The sequence below is a fragment of the Fundulus heteroclitus genome, unplaced genomic scaffold, assembly GCF_011125445.2.
Source record: "Fundulus heteroclitus isolate FHET01 unplaced genomic scaffold, MU-UCD_Fhet_4.1 scaffold_513, whole genome shotgun sequence".
Lineage (NCBI taxonomy): Eukaryota > Metazoa > Chordata > Actinopteri > Cyprinodontiformes > Fundulidae > Fundulus > Fundulus heteroclitus.
The window spans coordinates 1-27,072 of NW_023396938.1; the positions used below are offsets into that span (position 1 = coordinate 1).

General features: G+C 41.0%; 1 protein-coding gene across 1 annotated transcript in view; it reads left to right on the forward strand.

Moving 5' to 3' along the window:
• Nucleotides 1-3,293: 3,293 nt before the first annotated feature.
• The window catches only part of LOC118560921 (reelin-like), a gene marked incomplete at its 3' end in the record, with an annotated part of 83,890 nt that continues 60,111 nt past the window's right edge, over nucleotides 3,294-27,072 (forward strand). The window contains exon 1 of the mRNA XM_036132477.1: nucleotides 3,294-3,859. Within this exon, the coding sequence (XP_035988370.1) occupies nucleotides 3,607-3,859 (253 nt within the window). The remainder of the gene's footprint in view (nucleotides 3,860-27,072) is intronic.

Consider the following 27,072-nt stretch of genomic DNA (forward strand, 5'->3'; position numbering starts at 1 on the left):
AATAACTTGTGCTCTCGGAGCAATCTCTCTGGTGATTTAATGCATATAGTTTAATTAAAAGTGCTTAATTAAGCCATCTTGGAACTGCAACCTTGCTGTGGACTGGGTGAGCGGAAGAGCAGAAAAGAAGATGAGATAACCTCAGCTCTCCGTCTTCAGTCTCTGCAGACAGGACCACCAGTCTAGCCTTGTAAAGCAGCAGGGGAGGGCACAAGTAGTCTCTGCAAAGTTGGTGCCGTCAGTTCACTGTTCCTTGATTGCTTTTACATTGGTGCTCTCATAGTGAACATTCTTCCCAGCTTAAAAAACTATAGTAAAATCTATAATATTATATAGCAGGGACGTTTGATAATGGAACAAAATCATATCCATGACTATTTTTGGTAAAATGAAACTGTCTCCGGTTAACACAGGTATTAATTTTATTTAGAAAAGCACCAAATTCATAGTTTTAAAGAATAAGAACATTAATTGCAGATTGTGATTTTCAAGTAATTTTATTTCCAGTAGTTATGACCCCCATAGCAAAGGCAAGTAGACTTTGTGTTTTCATGTGCAGGATTATTAAGCTGCCCAAGCAAGGCTTCTTGCAACAGTCCATCACGGCTGAAGATGAAAGCAGTAAGGCAGTCATTTTAAATACCTTAATACCGACTAACTTGACTTTTTCTTGACAAAAAAGTCATATGGTAGGACAAATACATGTCCTTGACTTTGAGAATCCAGTGAGTTCTAAGTGAAGCCACAGGCTTATTCATGGGCCATATTATGCTCTTACTGGTGCTGACTGTCCCAATAATCATAAGACAGCATTTGTTAAAGGCCCAAAGAACAAACAAACAAAAGCTAATTTCCAGAAGCCAAATCTCCCATGCCGCTCTCTTGAGAATTTGGGCTTTGCAAGATTGCACCAGAGATGGGTCACTGAAAAGTTGACCCATCTTTGGAACTAGACAGTCCTGATGGCTTCCAAATGTACTGTTAGGACAGGGAGATCCCACAATAAATGATTTACACTTGGACAGTGGAGGGTGATCCATCATCATCTGGGGAGCTTTTTCCTTTGGGAAAAAAAGAAACATGTTTTTGTTGCACATTGTGGGAATACAATGTGTTTACATGTTTTGCTGATGAATAGTAAAGAAGAACATATTTCTTATTATTAAATACAGTCTGGACTGTGTAACAGTTTAAATAAATGCAAATTTTGTGAAACCCAATGGAACAATTATTATTATTATTATTATTATTATTATTATTATTATTATTATTATTATTATTATTATTGCGGTTTGTTTGTTTGTTCAGGCTTACTAGAGATTTTCTTTAGAACCTGGCCCCTTTTTTGCTTCTTTCGCACAGATATCAGAACATACGTTTATTTTCGTTAACACACCCTGACCTTTGAATTATCCTGCACAAAATGTTCCTTAACGCTAAAGATGAACCAATGCTGTCTTCAATGGCAGCAAAAACAATTGCTAAAAGTTGGATCACTGCACTTTTTTAGCTAGCAGCCTTTACCAAAGACATAACGCATTCCTATATTATATAGAGTGTGTAAAATACCCGTGATAACAGTAGCTGAAGTTCAATGAAAAGCCTTCTGACAGCCAAAACACATTGCTTATGAACGTTTTAGAAAAATTATGGGAAATTACAGTTACTTAGAAGCAAAACACACCAATTAAGGTTGTTTAAAACGTCTCCAGGGTACTTCTAAGCAAATATAGCCACAGGCTCACCATAACAATAATCTAAATCGGTTAGTTTTTACCTCTGCGGTGGGGTTTTCAGCCACCTTTATGAGAAGCCTGGCCACACTAACCGAAGCGTCCGACAGATGCAGCAAAATCCGGTGAATTACCGCGCATGGACCAGACGTCAGTCTCATTTAAACAAGAGGGAGAAACACACACATTCCCTCCATGTGTGCATTTGTAAATACGAGTGCGCTTTAGAGCAACGGATACATGTTCATGGATTCCGGCAGGGGTTTGTTTGACCAGGACTCAGGCAGTGGGAGCATCTGTCCGTGCAGACCTGGCTGTGTGCTCTTGCTGCAGGTTGTTCAGACTATTTGGACATGGAGCGGCAGCGAGTGTGTGTGTGTGTGTGTGTGTATGTGTGTGTGTGTGCAGCTTTGTTGGTTTGGGAGTGTTTGTGTTGTGTGTAACTGAACTGGCACTTAACCACACAAACCCCTCAGACAGCTAAAGAGAAATGCCAGAGTGGATGTTTTGCAGTGTTTAACAGCAAGTTCTTTAAGCTCCCCCCATGTTTTAGCGGTGATCATTTATTTAATGTGCTTTTCTCTGTAGCTTTGTACCACTGGAAGGAATTGCACTGGAAACATTTCTTTGCATTTGAGATGCACACGGAAAATCTTTTCTTTTCTTTTCTTTTTTTTTCACCCTCAACCGTCTGTGCAGAGAATATCAGTCAGAGGTGGGGTTAGGTGGAGGGAGAGTGTATCACTTACACTCGGAGCAAGAGACAGATGAGCATTTGAAAAAAGGAAGGATATGTTACTCAATTACTTATTCCCATCATTTGGTGGGCTGAGGAGAAAGCAGCTTTAAGGCTAGTGTTGCACTTAGCAGGTTTGATTAATATACAGCAGAGCGGTGGCACAAGCTGCTCTGACAGGAGGAGGGGGGGGGGGGAGAAAAAGTTGGAGCATCTCGTGGAAAACAAGCTTCTGATGGAAAACCCAGGGAAAAATGGCAACAGAGCAGGGGAAGAAAAAACAAAACTGAACATTTCTGAGGAGAGAAGGAGGCGTCGCGAGGTTTGGAGAGGAGAAAGAGTGAAAGAAGGGAGGGGAGGCCAAATGGAAGAGCGGCAGATAGAAAGAGGAGAGCTTACGGGGAGGGAGGAAGGAGGTGTGATAGTGGGTGGGAGAGGAGGAGACAGTCTGGTGGATGGGCAAAAAGACAAAGGAAGAAGAGAGTGACGGGGATCTGTCAGAGGGCTGGTTAGGGATGAAGAAACTAACAGATGCATAGAGATAAGACGGCCAAGCTCTCTGGAGAAGAGCGCCGTGGAGTAACTCGGTGTTTTACCAAGAGGTAGAGAGAAGGCGATAAAAGAGGGAGAGCATAAGATTAGGGGGAAAAGGAAGAGTGATAGACTGCTAGACAAGAGGGAGGAGAAAAGAGCTGGATGAGAGAGGAAGAGAGAGAGAGAGAGAGGAGGGAGGCCGTGTTGTACAGCACACGCGTGGAGCTCATGTTAGAAGAGCCAGAGAGGGGAAGGGAGGGAGGGAGGGAGGGTGGGAGGAGAGAGGGTAATACAGGGAGGGGGGGGTGAGGTATTTAAACGCCGGAGCAGGACAGCTCAGGCGAAGCTCCGAACTCCCTGAGAGTGGAGGCAGGACAGGAGGAAAAACAAGCTTGAGAACAGTTTTTCTGACACACCTAAATATCACTCACAGGACAGACACACGCACCCCCCCTCACACAGCCACTTCTGGACCTCGCCTCATCTGTGGACTCCACACCCCGTCCCCCGGAGCTCGACCTGTGCCTTCCACGCTCCCAGTCATCACTCCAGTCACCTCCAGCTCCTCCAACCCCTCAGCCGCCCGCTTGGTGAAGGGGGCAAATGGCTGTGGCGCGGGCCTCTCTTGGGGGTCTTTTGGGCTGTCTCTTGCTTTGCCTGGCGCTGGGGAGCAGCAATGTGGATTTCGGGACCCCGCCGGCGAGCTTCTACCCCCGTTTTAACCCGTTCTTCTTCCTGTGCACCCACCACGCGGAGATGGAGGGAGCCGGGGTGGCGGAGGGCGGCGGAGAGGTGTTGCTGACCCTCCAAATCACAGGAAACCCCACGACCTACACCCCCGGACAGGAGTATCAAGGTGAGCGCACCTTTCTGGGGTGTCCTCTTTTCGTCTCACGAGTTTTTATTTCTGCGTGGGTTAGAAATAGAAATAGAACCGGGTGGGGGGGTGGGGGGGGGTCTGTTCAGAAAGCATCCTGGTAAAATCAGGAACAATATTGTTTCCACATCAATCTGCGGTGCATTTTGTGGTCAATTTTGCTAAATGTTTATATCTTTTAAACATTTTTCCTTTATTGAAAACAGACAAAAAAAAATTACTTTGGGGGAAAAAAAAATAGATGAATCCATATTTCTTGGATGTGCATGGGAAAAGAGTTCCTGGGCAACAATTGATCACATTCAGGCAGATGTTTTGCTGTGCACCCAAGGTAAAGCTTTCCTGAATTCTGTTTTTTTGCAGCTTACGCTAACCAGCTTTTACGTAACGGTAATCAGGGGTGATGCTTGTGGGACTCCTCTGAATCAGCGGCTCAACGTGTAGGTGGCTCCTCGCCCGCAATAAACAACGCGATGCCTCCAACTCAATGAGAGCGTAAAAGTTGAGAGAGCAAACAGACAAAGCGAGTTGCCTCTTCCGATCGCGCTGCCGATGTGAAAGAATATAGATGGTGCTTGGAACGTAAGGGAGGGCAGAGCTAATTGTCCAGCTTTCCCAAGGGGACATGTTTGCACCTGATGCTGGAAATAAAATCCGCTGTTTTCCTCCCAAGCTGTGCACACCTGTGCTTGCAATCCCTAACACCGGAGACAGTGACCCTTGCAGGCCACCGCTGGCCAACAAAGGTCACATTCCCATGCTTTTATCCAGCTTTACTGTGATGGATCATTTAAAAAAAAAAAGCGATTATGTCTTTGTTATGTCTTTGTTAAAAAAATAATAACATATTTCATAAAGTTTGGGTGATTCCTTGGGGAAAGGAAGAGGATGAAAGAGCAGGAAAGGAGGCTTATAAAGAGCACGGGCGGGGAGCGATTTCAGGCAGAAGCTGGCGGACGGGAGGGATAGAACGCACGGCGAGAGGTTTAGATAATTAGCATTAGAAATGTGTTGGACTGGGAGGAGGGAGAGATTTAAACAGGGCTGCGGCTGGGATCGGATGGCGTAGGGGGAGATTTAAATGACGATGAGGGGATTGAAGCAGATAAGATACCCAGAGCGGGGTTAGAGCTGGAAAAATGTGAAACACTTTCAAGCCGCTCGCTTTTCCCTCCTCGTGTTTTGTCACATGACGACAGGTCATTGTCGTTTTTATAGGGTTCTTGCTGGAAGGCCGATGTTGAATGAGTTAAGCAGAATGTTGACTCATGTTTGGGGGAAATGAATGAAAGCATCAATGTTTTGTCTATTCCTTTATTATCTCTCTGAGGTGGAGACTGAGAAGTCTGAGGTCCTCATACACAGTTGAAACCAAACATTTATACACTGTATAAACATACTTTTTTCCCCCTAAATGACTGACTTTAAATCTCATTAAACTTTTATGATTTATATTGCTTAAAGCCTGAACAACGAGACATCATTTTTGAGATTTTTTTTTTTTTACCTTGTTACAATTCATACGTTTACGTACTTAAGTATTTGGTATAATTGGCTTTAAACTGGGTCAAAGTTGTGTAGCCTTCCACAAGCTTCTCACAATAGTTTACGTTAATTTGGACACCTTCCTCCTGACCGAGCTGAGTCCGGTTTGCAGGCAGCCTTGTGCACACACACACCTTTTCAGTTCTGCTCACACATTATCTGTGGGACTGAGATCAGGATTTTGTTAAAACTTTGACATTTGTCGCCCTGTAATCACTTTTGTGACCCATTAGAGCCTAAGTTTTAATTTCCCAGCTCCCCACCTGTTTACAAATCTCTGCTACAGTCAAACTCCCCCACAATATGTTGTTGCCACCCTTGTAACATTTTAATTTCCCCATACCATAGAACAGGTCCCCTAAAAGTAAGGTCTTTTTCCCCTGTGTGAATTTGCAAATTGGCTTTTCATATTGGTTTTTAAAACACTGGCTTCTTTTTCAGCCCATGTCGGCACCAGCGTCAGTCAGCCTCATCACAAGCTCCTTTGCTTTTGTTCTGTGGTGATGCACACCAAAACACGTCTATCTCTGGGACGTAGCACCCATCTCCTTCCTGAACAGTACGATAGCTAGACATTGCAGTCGGTGTCTCTTCTACGAGCGTAATCTGTTTGAAAAGATGAACGAGGCACCCTTAGGCATCGGCCGTGTGCAGGTCCCAAATTTTCTTCTGAATGTCTTAGTCGATCTATTTTTTATTTTCCATGCTGTCACGTGAAGAAGCAGTGTGTCGGAGACGTAACCTTAAAATACGTCCAGGTAACCTTAAATTTTTAGTAGATTATGATCCGATGACAATTTTATCTTGACTTGCTCGAGTTGTTGAGAGGCAGTGTAATCTTAATTAACCTAAGTAAACTTCTGAATTATAATCGAATAAAACAATTCTCACTTTATTCTGGCAGTTATCTTAACTGGCCTAAAATATAAAATATCTAGTCTGAATCAATGTCAGAGAGGGAGACCAAAGGTAATGTGCTTTATACAGTGTACGTGACTATCTGGTTTCAGCAGTACATGAGTCTAATAGTTTTTAGTAAAGCAACTACTTGCCAGGGCTGCATTTCCTTTTCACCAACTGTACCGTTGTAATAGAAACACAGCAGCATAAAAAAATGTGAATTTCTTCAACAGAAAAGCAACCAAAGGGAGCATTTATACATATCTCCATACACACAGACCTCTTCCTGAAAGGGAAACAACTCGGGTAGAGTAGGGAAGCTCCGGCAGCAACAGGGTTACACCTGCATGGTTCGCCGTTTTATGTGTTTGAGCCACAGTGTGACTTTGATGAAACACAAACCACGGTGAATGTGAACATGGACAACAGGGCTGAAGAAAACAGTGATACAAAGGATGACTGTCTTCAAGTCTTGAACTGGTATATATCGATTTATATACTTCTTTTTTATTTGTTTGCAATCTTTGTGTGTGTTCTTAACCATGTTCTGGTGGTGTTACATCAGTGAATGGTGAGAATAGCAGTCATTCAGATGACAGATTACAATCAAGCTGTCTATAAAGTGTAAAATCATGTTGAAGGATTTCATTTAGAGACTTAAAGCATCACTGACTCGGCTTCTGCTTTCTAAATGCAACTTTTAACATAAACTGGACCATGTTTACTGATTAAACCTGTGAAAAGGTTGTTTTTCCTCCCTCCACTGGTCTTGGCTAAAATGACGGTTATGGCCTCCCGGGTTCAACTGAATCCACTCTCGTCTGTCTTTTTGGTGACGATTCTCGGCAGATGTGGCCAGAAACACGGCCACCTTGCATTTCCTGGCAGACTACATAATTGGTACTTCAAAGTAAACTCTGGCCACCCTAATCCTCTGTGCATTTTTTATTTTTATCTTTGCAAATATTTTGGAAACCAATGCAGTGAACACCAGGACGGATATCACAGCCTTACATCATTAGTTGTAACATCATCAATGCTTTAAATCCATGTCCTCCGCTACAACCGTGTTTCCGTCAATGTTTTTTTACACACATTTTGAAACACTGCATTAAAAAAGATTGATGGAGATGGCTAAATTTTAAATAACTTCCTCGGGTTTTGCAAAAAAAGTTTTTAAGCTAACTTGAGGTGTTTTTAGTATCTCATAAAAAGTGTCAATGCTCTAAACGGGAGATGTAAACACATTTGCTGAATAAGTTCTGACGTTGCGAACATTTACCTCACACGACTGATCAGCAGTTTCCGCTATCAGCATCTTCCCGGTTATTCCCATAACGTGCAAAAACACGGCTGGAAGTCATATTCTCAACCTCGCTTTTGAATTTAAAGGCAAGGGGCCATGTTTTTGTCCTCATTTCTCTACCTTTAGAAATAACCCACATCTGCCTCACTTGATTGCCATATTCCCTTGCCTTTCCCATCCTGCTAAGTGAAATGGTTCCCTTTGTCTCATCGCGTTTACAAATGCTCTCCGGCCAGAGTTCAAAACTCAAAAAGCAGTAGCTGAATGAAACAGGCTGGTCATGTGAAAGGATCAGGCGCTACGTTTAAAAAAAATGTGTTGCCTAATCTAAATGCGCTTTTGTATGTCAACGTTGAAAATTTTATTTCAATATCAATTACTTTATGCCATCTCTGCGCCTTAGATTTGGATTACATTTGGGTCAGTGTGAGTGAGATAATCACTGAAAGTCCTGCGTGTGTTAAGCGGGGGGGGGGGGGGGGGGGGGGGGGGGGGGGGGGTTGCAAACTGTCTGTGATTCTCTCATTGGGGTTGTTGAAGGGCTTTGGAAAAGAGAACTAACTCTGAAGGAGGGAGGCAAAGACTGAAGAAGTAAAGAGACTGGTGACCCTGTAAACAAAGGGCAGCAGGTTAGTGTCTCTAAGGAACCACCTTAGCTCACGCTGTAAAGCAAAAAAAAAAAGGAAGATTTGGAGCAGCGGCACAGTAATTGAGTTTCTGACCCGACCTCGGTGCCTCTTGCCTCTCTGTTGCTTTTGAGTGATAACACCGTGTGTGGGCAGCATTGCTTTGCGTGCACGCTGCAGACGTGCTTACTGTGTTAAACGATCAGATTGAAATGACCAAGAGAGGCTGTGTTGCTCACAGTGAAATATTTGAGGAGGTGGGTGTATTGGCAGGGTCACGGTGGACAAAATGGAAATAGAAACACTGCGGAGAGAGAGGATGAACTGCTGGGAAACAAGAAGCGGGAGAAATGAAAGGATTTGTGACGACTCTTGTGCTTGCATTCAGAGTCCAGGGCGAGAGCATGTGTCAGACACATGCCCACCTCTCTTTAAGAGAAGGGACGGAAGGAAGAAAAAAAAAAAACGAAGAAGCGAAGCCTGACGTCTAAATAATCAAACAAACCTTTTGAACTATTTTTGCTGCACTCAGAAAGCAGTAACCTTAGATATGCATTTTCATTTAGCGTTTGACCTCTTTTCAACACTGCTGCGGGAATGCAAGACGGCTTCCGCAAAGCCACCGCGTGTTTATAAGAAGCAATATCAGAATACAAAACCCAGACCCTCGTATCTAAACACAGTTAATCACAGGGAGCTGGTTTTCATTTGGGTCGTCCTTTGTTCCTCTTCTGTGGATGTGTTCGTTCTTGCGTGTTCACTTCCACACAGACCAACGACAGCGTTACAAAAAAAAGGGACAGTGACACTGCGGTGGGGAAGAAACGGAGGGGGCCAACATTTGTCCGACTGTTTTAGAACGAGAAAACATGGCCTTTCATTTAGAGCTCAACAGTTTACAAACAAGGACATCTTTCCTGTGTATGAAAGTAGGAAATTCTTTGGGACACAGAGCAATGGAAAAGATTGGAGAGGGGAAATGGGATTGCAACGTGGTGTCCTCTGAAAGTCAGAAAGGAGTTGCCAAAAAGAGTTCTGAGCAGAAACAAGGCCAATAAGATGTCAAGGTGCAGGGTATTTATTTCTGATTTGGTCATTTTTCTTTTTTTAAAAACCCCAATTGTAATTGTTTTCCTAATGTCAGTGCCTGTCTGCATTGATATTTTTTTGTCAATTAGCTGGCCTTTAATTACACCTGTGGTGGCTAAAACCCTGGAGATTGTGTAAGCGGCTATCTACACAGCTTTTGTATTTGCATGTTGTGCATTTATTAGCTTTTTTTTTTGCTTCTGAATATCAGCTTGTTTGCTATATTGTAAAAGAATGAACAAGCCATTCACAACAGCCCCTGAGCGTTCATACAGGCTGAAGCATACAATGCCCCCATCATTACAGGAACAACATTCAGTAGGAGCTGACACACAGAAACCTCCACATTGGTTCCTCCTGGTAGATCTTTGTACAAAAACCTGAAATAGTTTTTTATTTTTATTTTAGTAGCATAGTGTCATAGTAAAAAGTAAAAGTAAGATTCAACCACTATTTTTAATGCAATTATTGATGAGAGAGTGTGGTGGGGGGGGGGGGGTTGTTAGGGGGCGGGGAGGGGGGGAACCCTCTGTTTAGAACTGTGTATTGTTCACAAATTTGCTATTGCCAAAATTAGTGACCGTTTTGGTAAAATAAGTTTTAATTTTCCAGAGTAAAAGGTTACCTTCAGCAATCTATGACTTCCTCTTTTCCTGTGATATATGACAAGACACATAAGCCCATTTCTTTAAGCTGCTCTTCAAAAAGGGAAAGAAAGAGAAGATGTCATTCAAGAAAGCCAGATGTGCGTTAACCTTCGTGAGTAGAAAACTGTCGACATAAAAAATGGCCACTTGCTTTTAATTCACCTACAATCAGAGCAAAACCTCAAAAGTTTAAAAGTAGAAATCAGAACGCTCAGCTTTTGAGAAACCGTTAACAATACTTTTTACCCTGTTGGACTGTAGCCAGGTTGTATGCTGAACCCAACGCAAAATAAAGGGAATCAAGTAGCAAAACAAATAGAGTGGGGAAAATATTGAAAAGTGCATTGAAACTCAGGTAAGTTGTTCATCTGATAAAAAGTTTAAGACCATTAGCCAAAAGAAACGGAAACAGAACTAAAGTGTCACATAAAAGGGCCGGTTAGTCCCACCACTCTGGTTGACTGACTCAAAGCTTTATTGATCATGCTTGATGCAATACTTTGAGTAGGTTTCTGGAACTTTGCTCCATGTGGTGATGGTGGCAGCATGAAGCCCGTCTGTGGTCTGGGACTGATGCAGGTTTTGGTGCTTTGACATCCGTCACCAAAGGTGTTTGAGTTGATTTAGATTAGTGTGACAGGCAGGATGCTCTAAATGTTACCAAACAGGTTTTGTGAACTGCAGTGTTGTTCTAATGCAAGACTCAGCCTTGCACAGAAGAGGTATCTCAGTCAATAGAGATTTGAGCTGCAACATCTACGCTTTGATCGTCCATACAGCTTAAAGCTCCATTGGTCCACTAAAGGGAAAAAACTCCCTCTGATTATGATTGAACTCCCTCCACTGTGTAGAAAACATCTCCATTGAGATCTGCTTGTCATGCTAGTAATGTGTGAAGCTACCAGGACTGTTCAAGTTGCATGTTCTTCTTGTCGGTGAATAACATTCTGTTAAACTTTTGAATTCCCCTTGTTTGGGTCTCCCTTTCAAAGTCCAAATAGTCAAGTTTGCGGCACTGGATGCTTTTGAAGACCTTTTGTTTGTTTTTTGAGTGATTCTCTCATAGGTGTTGTCTTTGGATAATTTGGCTGCAGACAGCATCCTTAAGGGCCTTGAATTGGGTGGAGGAGCTGTCTGTGTCTTCATGGATGCCCTACGTTATTCTCCAACTCACTTCAGGTGGCTCCACCACTTTGACTTTTTAAGGCTGGGGTTTTAACCTTGATCAGCTCACGAACAGCCTATTTGAATTTAAATGCAATTTTAGCCTCTTCGTTTATTTTGTCTAATGCTCCTGTGTCTTCTTTTTCTAAGGTGGCCTTTAAATGTAGGTTGTGATCCATCAATCAAATGTGAATTTTTCCCCTTCTTTTAAGATTTGGATCAGGTATTTAGTGATTAGCCATTCATTACCCAAATGAAAGAAAGCGTCTGTGTGAATTCCTTGGAGAATGTAGACCCTTACCTTAAATCTTAGATATTCTAAAGGCAGCCAGTGTTTCAAAAGCCAGTATATTTATTTATTACCAGACAGCGGTGGAACTAAAACAGAGCGACTCAGCAGTACAACATTCAACCGTTCGGATGTCTGTTGAGGTCTCTCTCTTTTGCTTTTTCGCAGCTTAAATGAAATGTAAATATGTTACAACCTCTTACAACATACAGTTTCCTTTTAAATTGACATCTTTTAAATTACATCTCATTGCTTCCTCTGACTTTTGGTTACAGAGAATAGCTTATAGGTAGTCAGCTTTTTGAAATTACAACTTTCAAAACAAAGGGCGTTGACAGGGTAGACCTGGTATTGTGTGTTCACTGACTTAAAAAAGGTCTGATTTTTGAGTTTCCAACTGGCCAGCCGTCAGGGAACTTAAGGATGAATCCATCATCTTGAAACACATTGAGCTCATTCAGTGAAAGCCAAAGAGAATAGACCGTGCATTTCCAGTAACTTCTTCCGGGAGGCCACAAGAAACAAGCCAATGTGTCTTGCAAAGTGATAGGCCATTGACTATCTGCTAAGGTATGCCAATAGAACAACAACCACAATTTATGAGGTAAAGCTAAGGTTAAAAAGGGGTCAAGGCTATAAAAGACTGTATTTATAGAGACAGGTATTATCCTACCAGACATCTGGTCACACAAGATGTTCTGGAAACTCGTCTTGAGTCCACACACAATGGGACCCTTGATAGAACATGAGTTGGCCAGGACTGCAGCAGCTATCTAGATGTCACTATCACCCTCTGCACTACTTAGCCTCTGAGGAGGCTGTCGAGTGTCTGCTGTCTGACCTCTGACCATTTCTTGCAAACCAGTTACGGATGATATCTCATTCAATCGGTCTATCACTGCAGTCTACTTTGACTAGTTTGCATCTCATTTTTGACGACATCTCGTATTTGTGTACCTGAATGCAAGAAAAAAGTCAAAACATCTCTGCGGTGCATTAATCATTAGTTGGGGAACCATCAAAGGACTGACCTAGTTTTCAAGGAGGGACCCTGAAACCACAGAGACGTGAGAGGAACAAATTGAGGGCTAATGGTAACAGATGACCCTCTTGCGAGCAAAAGAAACACTTGTGTTTTCAAGAGCCCAAACCTGCGCATCCATTTGCTCCTACGTCTCTCTCTGCGTCCCGCTGCTTCATCTGAATAGGTCACTTCACAGAGCACAGAGAACTGTGTCAAGCGTAATGCTGCTTGCGAAGCATTGCCGCATGTGTTTGGCTGTTCTGTCTTTCTGGACACTGAATGATGAACCATTTAAAGACCATTTTACTCTCCGAGATATGCCAGTTTCCTTTCTATCAAAGGAGCAGATGGGCGAGAAATGAAAATGGATATTCGGTCGGCATCTTCCCTTTGTCACACATGCCTGGCTGGCCATGTGCATAGCGCCCGGCTCTTAGTGGGTGATCCATCATGACACAGAGACAGGTCAGATGTTCCACTGGCTAAACACAAGCGTCCCGATCAGCAGGCTGTTGCAATTATCAGTGTCAATGTAACAACAGGGCGTATGATATGATAACATGAGGAGAAGGTTAGCGCTTTCTTCTTTTTCAGGTTTTAAATGCTTGTCTGAAGATGTTTCTTGCGTTAATACGCGTAGCTGAGGCGTCAAACGCAACCTACATATTTTCATCTCGGAAAACCGATTTGCCTCATAATTTTTGTAGTTACTAGTAAAACTGTTAGCCCTTGCATGGCCGCGGCTGAAATAAAGCCAGCAGGGTGCCAGGTGTGCCGAGAAGAACTACAGAAACAAAGACAGCGACTGGATGGCTGCCAGGCAGAGGTGTGTGCCTCTTGCCAGTCTTATCTGGGCAAGCAGCAATAAGCTGCTACATTTTTTATTTTCAGTTTCCTCAGTAGATTCGTCTTCCAGCCAAAACAGGAAAGCTCTTAACAAGCAAATGTGAGTTGTGATTTCATTTACTTTTATGAGTGGGCAGATGAGTGGCTGTAAGTACATTCAGGATGTTTGAGTGTGCGCTCGTCTGTTGGGGGTTTGCCTGATGTGGAGTGCCTCTTCGCTGATAATACAGGCTGCATCCTGCGGAGAAGCTCACACTGCCCTCACGGACAGCTCACCGTTCCTTTTTCCATTAATTTGCAAATATATTATGCACTCTGTCTGGGTAATTTTAAGAGTCTTTCAAAATTTGCATCATAGAACAGGTCTGGTAGTCTTGTCATCTATCTAAAATAAGAAAACGGGTGTCAGGTTAAGCATAATTTACTGGCACCCCATAGTCAAATGAAAGAGAAATTACTATAATACAGTGCAAATTTTCTTTGGTTATGTATCATTTATGCTAATGTGTTTGCTGAAGCAGTAATATTAACATTGACACCTATCTGTTCTGCTTATATTTTTAATATAATGGACAAGTAAACAAAGGAAGTCATCTATATAATATGCTGCTCATCTTGGACACACAGCTGATCGGGTCTCCACTGGGTTTAGCCTAGTTTGTGCGAGCACACACACACACACACACACACACACACACACACACACACACACACACACACACACACACACACACACACACACACACACACACACACACACACACACACCAACTTTTGCCTCAAACTCAAAGAAAAACAGTCTCGGCTGGAAGCTCCAAAACAGAAATGTTTAAACATCCTTCAGCTTGTCGTATGCCTCAAAATACATGACTTTTGAATATCTCACCTGCACAGGAGAAGGTTTGCTCAATTATGTTGTTGCTGAGGTTCTTTGAAGAACTTTGATGGCAAACTGGACAGGCGTTTCCAAACAAAATGTCAACGCCTGACAACGTCTTCTAAATACTTTGTGCATTTTATATATTATCCAGGTGAATCTGGCAACGCCTTATTGGTGTTTATTTCAGATCAATTAAACAACAGGCAGGCAGCCTACTAATGTCTCCTGCTGTTGAGATTGGTAGTATGAATATTTAAGCTGAAATTCCCTCACTGTAAATTGTATACGTCTTTACCGTCAAGAAACTAAACTTACTCTAATGTATCAGCTTCTCACATTTAAAAAAAATGTTAATCAAAAGTAAATAATTTATACCAGTTTTTGCCCAAGAGAAACAACACAACCGTGTGTCCCGATGCTACTCCCAACGGGGTGCTGCCACCTTCTGTCCAGCATGGCGGCATAAACATTGCATGCTTTCTTACTTTGTCCTGAACCTATCGTCACATTTCAGATACAGTAGATGTAACTTTGACTTTCACTGCAAAGGATGCTATATATAGAGAGACCTTGGCATGACTCTCTGAGTATTGACCCTCACATTGTAAAAGAGAGATGTTACTGGTTCTGGCAACAGTATGGCATATAAAAATGTGTAGTGTGAGTGAATATATCATACAAAATTAATGAACTTCCCAGAATGCCTGCCCAGCTTTCAAGTTAACCCTGCTCCCATGCTCTGGTAAACAGCATGCTACGAATACCAATATTCTCTGAATGCAGTGGATGCTTTTGGAGAATCTATTATCAGAAGAACACCAACCGCTATGGATATTTCAGTCAGAGCACAACCGACATTGTTGTGGTTATAGATGGTTATAGAAAGCCAGTGGAAGGTCTTTAAACAGTGCAGAGCAAACAGGATAAAAGCAGGGAGGTCATGTCAAAGTCTTGGATCATTCTATTAATGTATCCAAAGACATGGAAAGCAAAATTTGGAAAAGATAAGCCAGAAGAAGATCCAAGGGCCGAGAGTGGAAGAGTTAAAAACAGGCGTTGAAGTGAATAAGATAAAACTCTTTAACAATACGGCACCTATCTGATTCTATTCAAACAAATGCCTTCAGCGATGCTTGTTTTTAATTGAACTGAATTTACGGCTGTTGTTTCATTGTTATTGACTTCTTTTGATCTGCATAGTGACGTGTCCACATGGAAAGTTACACAATCATCTTACCAATTGAAACTAAATTATTTTAGACTAAAAATACTGGTGCAAATTAAATATTGTTGTGTAGGAATAAACTTCCCTCAACGTAATCCATAATGGTATTAAAAGGACTACCTTAAAATGTTCAACAGGGACCCACCTTTTTGTTCACAGGTGGTTAACAGTTTTCTTTCTCCGAAGCCTTTTTGATATTTATTTTAAGATACCAATCATCTCCTGTGTCAGAAAATGAGATAACACCTTAACAAAAGACTACGTCAAAATAAACTCGGTTGTCCTCATGACGAGCTTCTAATGGAAAAAGACTGCATTAAACTCTATGACCAAATAGTTCCTGGCCACATTTTGACACTGATGCCTACTTTTTTGATATGGACGTCACTTCCCAATAATTACAGATTGGTATGTCGGTTCATTCTCTTCTTCAGCTCCTGCCGGAGGAAAGCGTGCCTCCTCCTTTTTTTTTCTCCTACTGTTGTACCCTCCTCTTGGCAGCCTCATTTAAAGAAACGTAATCCCTGCTTGGGGGGGCAGTGTGTCGTCTGTGCTGATAGCATTCAGCGGGACTTGTAGTGCCCCAGTGGACCCACTACAGAGGAATCGGCGGCATGGTGACACTGGATGGGTGCTGGGCCCCCATCCCTTGGCACAGAGGGATTAGCTCAAGCCCTACCCCGCCCCCATTCAGCACCAGCCTTGCTCAAACAGCAAGGCAGGCCCTCTTTGGCCAGAAAGCACAGCAGCAGGCTGGCAGAGGCTGATTGTTCATGCATCAACAAATTCACACATATTATTTCTCAGGAAATTCCTAATTCTTCTGTGACATTACCACATTTTAAACCTGAGACCTCCTAGTCTCTGCAGGCCCCAGTGTGTGTCAATTTTAAACTCAGAGTTAAACTGAAATTTGACTTATTTGAATAAAGGTAAGTAATTACAGTAAATAATTGTAGAGAGAGTCCAAACCAGAACCATACAGTAATTGAAAAAAAAAAAAATATATATATATTATATTCTGAAAACCTAAAAGAAACCTCAAGAAAATGTATATTCCCTACAAGAACTTGGGAGGAAGCTGTTCATGTTTACTGGTAAATATTTTAGATTATTTAATAAGGTTTGCAGTGAACTATAGAACAGCTTTCAAGCTGCCTCATCTTCGTGATATAAAGGAAAAAAACATTCTTAAATCCTAAGGAACTTTTGACCTTACACATTTAAATGTTAAATCCTTAGAGGCATTCACATCTCATGGTTTGGTTGAAGGAGGACCCAAGAGCAGAGCATGGTAGTGGCAAAACTGAAGATTGAATAATAAATGAAGAAACTTACAAAAGTAGTCACGTGTGAAACACCGGGTAGAATAAACAGGCAGTCAAACAGCAGGGTAACAGAGAAAATGGCAGGTAAACAGAATGCAAAGCAGAACAATGGAAGAAACCGGTGTAGTGAAAACCAGGGAGCTTAAATACAAGGGGATGTGTGGAGAAAGGTAAGGCAGATACAGCAAAGAGCAATCAGATGGAGATGTGGAACCTCTGATACGAATGAAGACGGATAAGCTGTCAGGAGGAATGTAGTGAGCATGGAAGAAATCTAACTAAAACAATACAAAATGTACAAAGAACCCACAAAGTAGAAGCTAAATCCTAAATGTATGAACTACAATAGCAGCCGCTGGAGAACATTAAATATTAGTGAAGAAACAAAGACAAAAAGAAGCCCAAAACCCAAACACCTAAAGATCATGGTAGGTGGTTTTACAGAATCTTATGAATTATTACTCTTTTAGACATTTCTACTGTTTTAGTCTGGATGTTTAATTTTTTTTTAATAATTGGACTGTTTTGCTTGTTTTGTATCAAATGTTTCACAACTGGAACTATTTTTGTGTGGATGCCTGTCTCGGCCAGTAAAAATAAAATAAATTTTCTTTGAACTGCATAGTTTCATTTAACAAGATTATTTACATTATTCATTATTACATACACAGTGTATGTCTGCATAAGCATGAATTTGCCTCAATGAAGGACATTGTGGATGGTAATTGGGGGCGTTATTTGGCTCAAACCTTTGAAGGAGCCTTAATTATTTTAAAATCCCTCATGTTCCATGACAGATAAAGATTGAAAGTTCAAAAAAGATAAGATTGTCCAACACTTATGGAAAATGCACAGCTTTTCCTGTGTCTATTGAGTAAGCTAGATATACTGGATCCTACTTAACTGAATAACCAAAGCTGTTGACAGTATGAACAACTGAACAGTTGCAGTAGAAAATATGGCTTTGCGTTTTGCACATCTTTCTTCTTTTGACCACATTTTACACAGTATACTGATATTAGAAACAGTAATTTTTAAGTCACTCATTAACATAAAATGACTGAATAAAAACATGTTGTTAGATATGACTAACGTTTAATTTATGGCGCTTTAACTGACAGGAAAAAATTTAACTGTCCATTAACCTGAGAAGTCTGTCTAATTGAAAACTAATTAGTTCTGGTTATTTTTATTGTTTTGATAAAGTATTGATAAAATAAATACCTAGTAGATGTTCCTTGCATATCTTAAGTTTAACATTGGTTGTTATTTCTTGTCCAACAAATAATGTTGGGAACCGAAAGATAAGGGAGAGCGAGAGAAAGAGAGAAATAATTTCCAGTCAGATTTTCAAAACAAACCTATTTATAGGCGCGTTCACATTATTTTACCCCAAACTTTTATCTTAATTACCCTGAACCCTTAATCTCCCCTGGGATTTTTGTTGCGTGTGTTTAGACTGTGGTGCTGTTTATGTAAAATACATAAGCCGCCACTCGGAGAGTTGCTCGAATTATTGCTCCTCAGTAGCCTAAAGCTTGTGGAAGTGGAGAGAAAAAAGGCTGTAATCATAAACAATAAAAAGCTGTAATGTTCACTATTACAGATATAAAGCTACTTCTTCCATGTTTTGTAAGTCTGTGCTAAAGCAGAGCTTTAAAAACTTTTAAATGTATTTCATGGATGCAGACTTCCCTGTTCAGTAAATTTGTGGCAGAGGTCTTCTGTAGCATAGCTTCAGCTTTAATACCAGCAGTTACATTCTGAAACAAAATTAAAATCCCTTCAAACTTACATGTTTCACATGAATAGATGTTTAATAACATCCATATTTTAAAGTGGCCCATGCATACTAAAGCAATTGGAAATGGACTGTTCTTCCAGAAAGCTCCACCTTCTCTAAATTGTTACCTTTTTTACCTGTTTTCGGGGATACGATTTTATCCGGTAAATCTGGTTTTACACAGTACATGACCTGGAAGTGGAGAGGGCAAAGAACGGGCCTGGAAAGCTACCCTGATTCCTGTAAAGCTTTGTGAAGTGAAGCTCCTACATGACCTTACTTAGCTTTAATATTTTCTCTCAATACAAGCATGGTATAACTTTTTTCAGAGACCTTCTTGCTGATGTATATGTCACCATGTTCTCACAGCAGAAGATTAAGACTTAAAGAGGGGTGGATTGATCCCCACTGTTTAGTAAAGCAGACATTAGAGGTTTGTAGAGTAGAGGTTAAGACAGAGAGGAGGTGGGGAGGAGAAAGGAGAAAGAGAAAGGTTATGCTAGTGTTAATGACGGCAATAAGCGCTTGCTTACCAAGCTGTGCAGGTCTGATTAGGACTGAATGTCAAAAACGGTCCCCAATGATCTACTGCCAGCAGAGACCGTCTACTCTTTTATTATAGCAACGATCTCATTAATTAGAAATCAATCTTGTTCCCCTCTGTTCTGTTCGGTGGCTTTCCATCTTGCTTTGCCACTCCTCATCTACTTGTCATTCATACCCAAAACGCAACTGAGGGATGTAAGACTTTGACTAATTTCAGTGCTCTTTTACTTCCCTAGCCTCAATCCGTAACTTTCAGACCATGACAAAGCAGAGAGCATGGAAATGTTTCCTTTTCGACATCCAGTGTTTTCCTGAAAAGCCGGCTACACTTTTGATTTATCTGATTGCCAGTTCCATTGTTATTATTTAACTATGCAGTGTTTTTTAGGATTACAAAAATAAAGCTTAATCTTTACTGGTCTCAGAATGCACATTGTTGTCTCGTAACTAACATTTTCTTTGGTGACTCCTTTTTTTTTTACTTAAAAATAAGTGATCAACCTCAGTGCTGTGAATATAACATAGGTCTATAAATGACCTATAAAGGCTTATAATGCAATTACTACGATTTTGAAAACAATTAACATTCTAACGTATACTTTGGCTGAAACTTGTATGTAGGTTTGACTCAGTGATTCTCACTACTGCTGACTTCTTATGTGGAAGAGACTGAATGTTTGTTAAGACTAAGCTTGCTTCCTCTCTGTTTGGATACACCTCATTGAGTCATAGCATGATTTCCAATATTTCCAGTCAACCAGGGCGCAAGAGTTGGGGAGGTCGTCCTCTAGGTGGCAGGTTGCCGGTGCAATCCTCCGCTCCGGCCGTTTCAGTCGTTGTGTCATTGGGCAAGACACTTCACCGCATTGCCTGCTGGCTGTGGACAGAAGGTTTAGTGGTGCTGATGTATTGCAGCCTTGCTTCTGTCAGTCTGTGACTACTAACATAGCTCACCACCATCAGGGTGTGAATGTGCATGTAAATGACTGATTGTAGTGTAAAGCGCTTTTGGGTCGTGGGGCTTGATCTATTAGCATGAAGTCCCTGTCAAGAGCCAGACAGGCAGGCAACCCAATATTCAACCCAGACACACCGTTGCACTTTAATGTGGTTTACTATAGAAAACCAGAAACCTGGTGCTGGCAGGAAAACCCTCTGCATAAGCCTGCCGATGCTGAGTGCAGGCTGCTCATGGTAGAACTTGACAGGCAGGATGGCTGAGGCTAGATAGAGGTATGAAGATGCAGGCTGGGATAATACACAGGTTGGTCTGGGCTGAGGTAGGCAAAGGGCTAGGTTGAGCTCATAGTCGGGCGTAACAGTCTATGTCGTGTCCAGAAAGTAGAAGTGTAGATGTTGGCAGGGGCTTGACAAGGCAGAAAAACCCAGAGGAGGACTTCATGTTATGAACGGGGGAAACAGCCATAAAGAAATGCTGAGCATCTACTTGCTGAGGCTTTCAATAATCTGGCACTGTCTGCCTGCCTGCCAGCAGCAGCAGCAGCAGCACGTATTTAAAGGAGGGCAAGCAGGAGGAGGTGATGAGCCTGATCTCAGAGTATTGGAGGAGACTCACAGATGCAGTCCATGAGGCCAAAGTAGCAGAAGTGTGAGGAGTGGCAGGATGAAGACAGTACGCAGGCCGGATCATGAAGGTTACTCAGCATCATTACGTTTTAATCACTGGTCCTAATCTGTCATACAGGGATTAGACACACAACAATGGAACAGGGATACTTATAATATCTCAGAAAATGCTAAACAGTTGGGTTATATATGATCCTTTTTTTAGTTTTTTTTAAATCCGTAATTCAGAAATACTTAAATCTCAAGGCTAATAAACTGACATGCTTTGGGAAAATACATTTAGTGGGGCTGCTGAGCTGAAGAGTTTAAACAGGCAGGAAGCTGGAGCAAATAATTCTGTCTTCCTTTTACTGCCATTCGCTGTCAGCTGAGGTAATTGTGAGGGTAAAAAAATAATCATGTTTGCTTAAAAAGCCCAGGTCCATCAGGTCACATCCGCTAATTAAGAAATAATGTTACTTTCTGCATTCATGGTGAATTTCATTTTGTTCGCTGAATTTTGAGATTCTTTCTGATATTTTCCTCATCTCAGATAACGTGAGGTCCAAAGAGCAAATAAATGTGATAATAGTGGTAGCTGAATTGTGTTTTTGTTTTATTCATATTTAACTGAAAATATTTTAGTAACAATAACTACCGATTGTTTTAGTATCTTACTGTTGAATAAAAAGCGTATTTACAATCACTGAAAGAAGAAAACGTCAGACTGAAGACTTCATTCAGAAGACTAAATAAAATTACTGTAAACACTCAATTGTATTACTGTCCTTTAACTAATAGAAAAAATAACCCTGAAAGAGTCAAGAGTTTTTTTTTTTTTTTTAGTCCTTTTCTAGCTACATTTACCTTTTTTGCAGCTCACCTTTTTAAAACCACTAACACTACAGATGAAAAAAAAAGCGGTTGGTTCAGAATAAAAAAAAAAATGAAACCTCAGTGATTTGCATTAAGACTGTACTATTTCTGACTGTGGAATGAGCATTTGGACCTCTCTGTGCCTGGAATGCTAAAGACATATTTTGCCTGCATGTGTGAGTGCTCTCTTGTGTGCACACGTTGTAATGTCTGCTAACGGGCAGAAAAGCTGTCAGGGTTTGCCAAGGCAAACGGCTAAATGTTCCACAGCAGTAGATATGGGTTTGCGTATGGATAAGATGAGCTCAATGGGACTTAATTTCTGTTTCAAATTTAAGACCCTAAAGGAAATGTCCAAGTTCCTACATTGAATAAAAGTGCAGTTTTAGGTGTCAGGATAGTGTGGATAGCAAAGGTAATGCTGGTTCACCTGGTGGTAACTTATTCCCCTTTATGTCGAGGGAGTACGTTCAGACGGTACAACGTTGGAGTTGTGCGAATGGTGATTCAGTCCAACACAAACACAGCAAGATGGGTTTTTTTTCACTTTATATTAACTTTATATAAAATATGAAAAATATTTACTTTTCAGGCTATTTCCTCTCAGCTGGAAATAATTCAGCAGGAGCAGTGTGGGTTAGTTTAATAAAACATGACTGAGTGGCCCCGAGACACTGACATTTATTAAGTTTGGTCCATTTCTCCTCTTGAAAGTGGGGTAAAGCATGTGATGTGTGCTGAACACACCCAATCTCCCAGCGAAAACCACAATGGACTACTTTTTGATTTTGAAGGCGATAAGTACCTTAAACTTGCACTGCACCATCTATTTAGTTAGTGTCCAAATTGCCATTATTTACATGAGGATAGATGAGAATACACAATTTAGATGGTATTTTGTGAGAGCTTCAGTCAGACTAAAATAAACACTAAAATATTTTTTTCTTTACTGTCTGATATTAAATTAGAAGCTTTCCTGTGCAAGATTGGTTATGATTATCGTATATCAAATATCTTTATATATTTTTTTATTTTCTTTAGTTTTAGAAATGTGCATGCACTTCCCTAGCATCTGGTAGAATTGCCCTTTAAACTGCATGACCTGGGTTAAGCATTTTGGCTAAACTTTCACAGTTTTGCTTTGTTTTTTTTTTTATCCCCTTTACAAATAATTTGACAGTATGCATAGGCTCATTGTCCCTTTCAAAGACCTTTTTGTGCTCAAGCTGTTATATGACACGCACCTATCCCTCCGTCAGCCAAACACAGATACAGCATAATGCTGGAAACCCCATACTTCACATGTTTGGGATGGTGTTCTCATGCTTGCGAGCTTCCACCCTTGCCCTGTAAATAAAGTATAACAATGGTCATGGTGGCCAAACACTTTAACTTTGGTTTTATCAGATTGCAGGACATGTCTGAAATTGTACCCAAGCTCCTAAAAGACATTACGATGTAAAGTCAACGAAGGACCAGATTACTGATTGCTTTAGTTATAATTATTTTTTCTTATATTTAATTAATGTAACGCAACATCTTCAGGTTTAAAAAGGGAACTCTGTCTTGTGTTATTCAGCTGTTCATTTTCGCACAAGTTCATATACAGGTCTGTAATACCTTGACAGTGAAGATATTGTTTCTGATATTCTCACTCTGTCACTTTTTATGTCAGGTATCTGTGACATACCCTTGATCCGCCTGCCGTTGAGGAGTAAAGATTATACAGCCTGTAATTTTTAAACTGACATTGATATTTATACCAGTAATTATTTTAGGTCGGATAGGATATGCTTTCTGTGGCTTGGTGGGCTGAGTGAAAAGACAGCCTGCTGGTTTTGAAAATATAATAATTTGATCAGGGTTTCACAAATCAGAGTTGCCTGCAGCAGAATACAGGTCTGTGAGGCTTTCCAGGTGTCTAAAGGGAATAGAAGTTCCTTCCTAGTGTTACTGAGACAAACAGAAACAAAAAAAAAAAAAAACAGGATGTGATGTTGTACATATGGCTGACAGCTTGGTTCTTGTTACTCCTTTCCTGGTTCATATTAGATAAGCCATGTGGAGTAGGGAAGTAGGTGAGATGGAAGTGTGGTTTCTACACAATATTCTGATCATCCAGGGTTTTGGTTTGTCCTCTGTATAGTTTCAATGCTGCCATACTTCCGCGTATATGAAGAGGTGCGAGATGATGACAAGTCTTCAAGTAGGATTGAATGTGTTTTATGTAGTGCTTATGGAGTAATTTATAAATATTTAGACATTCCACAGTCCTTGGTGTCGGATTTGTGTTTTTTTGCCAAGTATTTGAGCTTGACTGGGCTCATAGTATTTCTCTGCATTCCTCCTTTCTCAGGATTCCAGCTTTTCCTGCAGCTGGCATGTAGACAAAACTATGACTGCTAAGTTATTATGCTTCAAAATTCACATTTCATGGACTTCTACTGTTTAAAACACAAGTTTGAAAATATAGAAAGCCTTAAATATAATGTATTGCAGCGAGAAATCAAACCTCTGAGATGTACGGTGGCCCTGAGGTGCAAAGCGCTACAACTTTAAGGAAAGCACTCCAACATTAATGAAAGCGCTACAACAATAAGGAAAGCACTCCAACATTAACAAAAATATTACAACATTAACAAAAGCACTTCAACATTAACGAAAGCACTCCAACAATAACAAAAGCGCTACAACATTTAGGAAAGCGCTGCAACATTTAGGAAAGCGCTACAACATTAACAAACCGGAAGAGGTACGTCCCAGTGGGAGACCTAAGAAATCGCTGATTGGACTACAGCTCGTTTTTACTTTTGAACCGAAAGTATTTCTGGCTTTACTGTGTTTTTTAAAACCATGAATGTTCTCGGTGATCCAAACCATAAGATGCAGTCTAAAACGCCACTTAGTCTGTTTATAAGTATCGTTTTTATTAATTCTGCTTTTTTTTAACTACGTGCGCTGTGTTTCTGTGCATCAGCGCTCTGGTCTGCTCCTCTCCCCTCCCTCCCCTCGGACCCAGGGGCTTTTATCAGCGGCAGCCTTATTACTACGTTTAATGTCTTTCCACTCCTACCAAAATGTCCTAATTAAAATCAATAGGAGAGTCCGTGGCTGTGTTTCATGCTATTTTCTTTTTAACGACACAGAACCAGTGGCGCTTCGGTGGGCGTGCTGCCTTGGCTTGAATTCAGGTGCGCAAAATTACGTTACATATAATTTAGGTGTGCACTTTTAAGGGTCATTTCAACACGCTTGTAACATCGGAGCTTCAGTTCAGACCCAATATTCATTCTCTTCCCTCTAAAGGAGCCCTATACAGTCTTTATTTATGCATTTCCCCCACTGTTATCCCTCGCGCGCAGCGCACCAGGGTAAAATAAAGCAGCTGCGGATCATGCGTAAAGACCCCCCCCCCAAACAGATTTTATGTATCGTAGTTGATAATGAAACTACAGCTTATCATTAATCTATCCATGTTGGTCTCATTTGTGAATGAGGCGGAGTTCGATCAAGCCTAAAAGGTCCAACATTTTCCAGTCAGCTGTAACCCTTAAAGCATACAGGGCTGCGTCGTTCACGCTGCGTCTTTACGCATGATCCGCAGCTGCTCTATTTCACCCTGGTGCGCTGCGCGCGAGGGATAACAGTTGGGGGAAAGCATAAATAAAGACTGTATATGGCTCCTTTAGAGGGAAGAGAATGAATATTGGGTCTGAACTGAAGCTCCTGTTACAAGTTTGTTGAAATGACCCTTAAAAGTGCACACCTAAATTATATGTAACGTAATTTTGCGCACCTGAATTCAAGCCAAGGCAGCACGCCCACCGAAGCGCCACTGGTTCTGTGTCGTTAAAAAGAAAATAGCATGAAACACAGCTACGGACACTCCTATTGATTTTAATTAGGACATTTTGGTAGGAGTGGAGAGACATTAAACGTAGTGATAAGCTGCCGCTGATAAAAGCCCCTGGGTCCGAGGGGAGGGAGGGGAGAGGAGCAGACCAGAGCGTTGAGGTACAGAAACACAGCGCACGTAGTTAAAAAAAAAAGCATAATGAATAAAAGCGAAACTTATAAACAGACTAAGTGGCGTTTTAGACTGCATCTTACGGTTTGGATCACCGATAACATTCATGTTTTTAAAAACACAGTAAAGCCAGAAATACTTTCGGTTCAAAAGTAAAAACGAGCTGTAGTCCAATCAGCGATTTCTTAGGTCTCCCACTGGGACGTACCTCTTCCGGTTTGTTAATGTTGCAGCGCTTTCCTAAATGTTGCAGCGCTTTCGTTATTGTTGGAGTGCTTTCGTTAATGTTGAAGTGCTTTTGTTAATGTTGTAATATTTTTGTTAATGTTGGAGTGCTTTCCTTATTGTTGTAGCGCTTTCCTAAATGTTGTAGCGCTTTCCTTAAAGTTGGGGTGCTTTCCTTAAAGTTGTAGCGCTTTCATTAATGTTGGGGTGCTTTCCTTAAAGTTGTAGCGCTTTCATTAATGTTGGGGTGCTTTCCTTAAAGTTGTAGCGCTTTGCACCTCAGGGCCACCGTAGAGATGGGACATCCACTCGACTGCTAGGTGTTTGCTAGCTGCGTCGCCCCACCTACCTTATAAGAACACTTAAAACCATTTTATACGGGATCTTTCTGCAGCATGAACTATTTCACATGCAGTCATTTTACAACCAAGCTTGATCACATTTTATTTCAATTTTAAATGATTGATTAACACCCACACACAAAACAGAAATGTGGAGTTGAAACAGTAGGATTTACTGTTGAAACCAGAAGTTTACATACACTATATAAATAAAACACTTAAGCTATTTTTTGTCACCGTCACCAATGAAATCTGAATAACATTTTCCTATTTTAAATCTGTTAGAATTACCTAAATTATTTCTGTTTGCTAAATGCCAGAAAAACGATTATTTTTGACAATAATTGATTGCTATCTTTATATTCAGAAGTTTACATACACTAAGATCACGATGCCTGTAAAATGTTCAGGAACACCCAGATGATGATGTCATGTCTTTTGTAGCATCTAATAGATTTATTGACAATGTTTGAGTTAACTTGAGACAAAACCTGTGAATCTTTAAAAGGCACAACTAAAACACTCTGCCTATTTGAGTAGCATAATGGGAAAGTCAAAAGAAATCGGCAAAGATATCACAAAGAAAATTGTGGACTTGCACAAGTCTGGTTCATCCTTGGGGTACAGTTTCTAAATACCTGAAGGGCCCACATTCATCTGTTCCAACAATTATATAACAATTATCCACAAGCATAAACTACCTGTGACTGTCCAGCCATCATACCGCTCAGGACGGAAACGGGTTTTGTGTCCCAGAGATGAATGTGCTTTGGTCCGTATACCAACCTAAGAAAAAAAAAAAAAAGCAAAAGACCTTGTGAAGATGCTGCCTGGAGCTGGTGAGAGTGTCATTATCCACAATGAAACAAGCAATGTATCGACATGAGCTGAAAGGCTACTCTGCCAGGAAGAAGCCATTACGCCCCCCCCCCCCCCCCAATATAAAAGCTAGATTACAG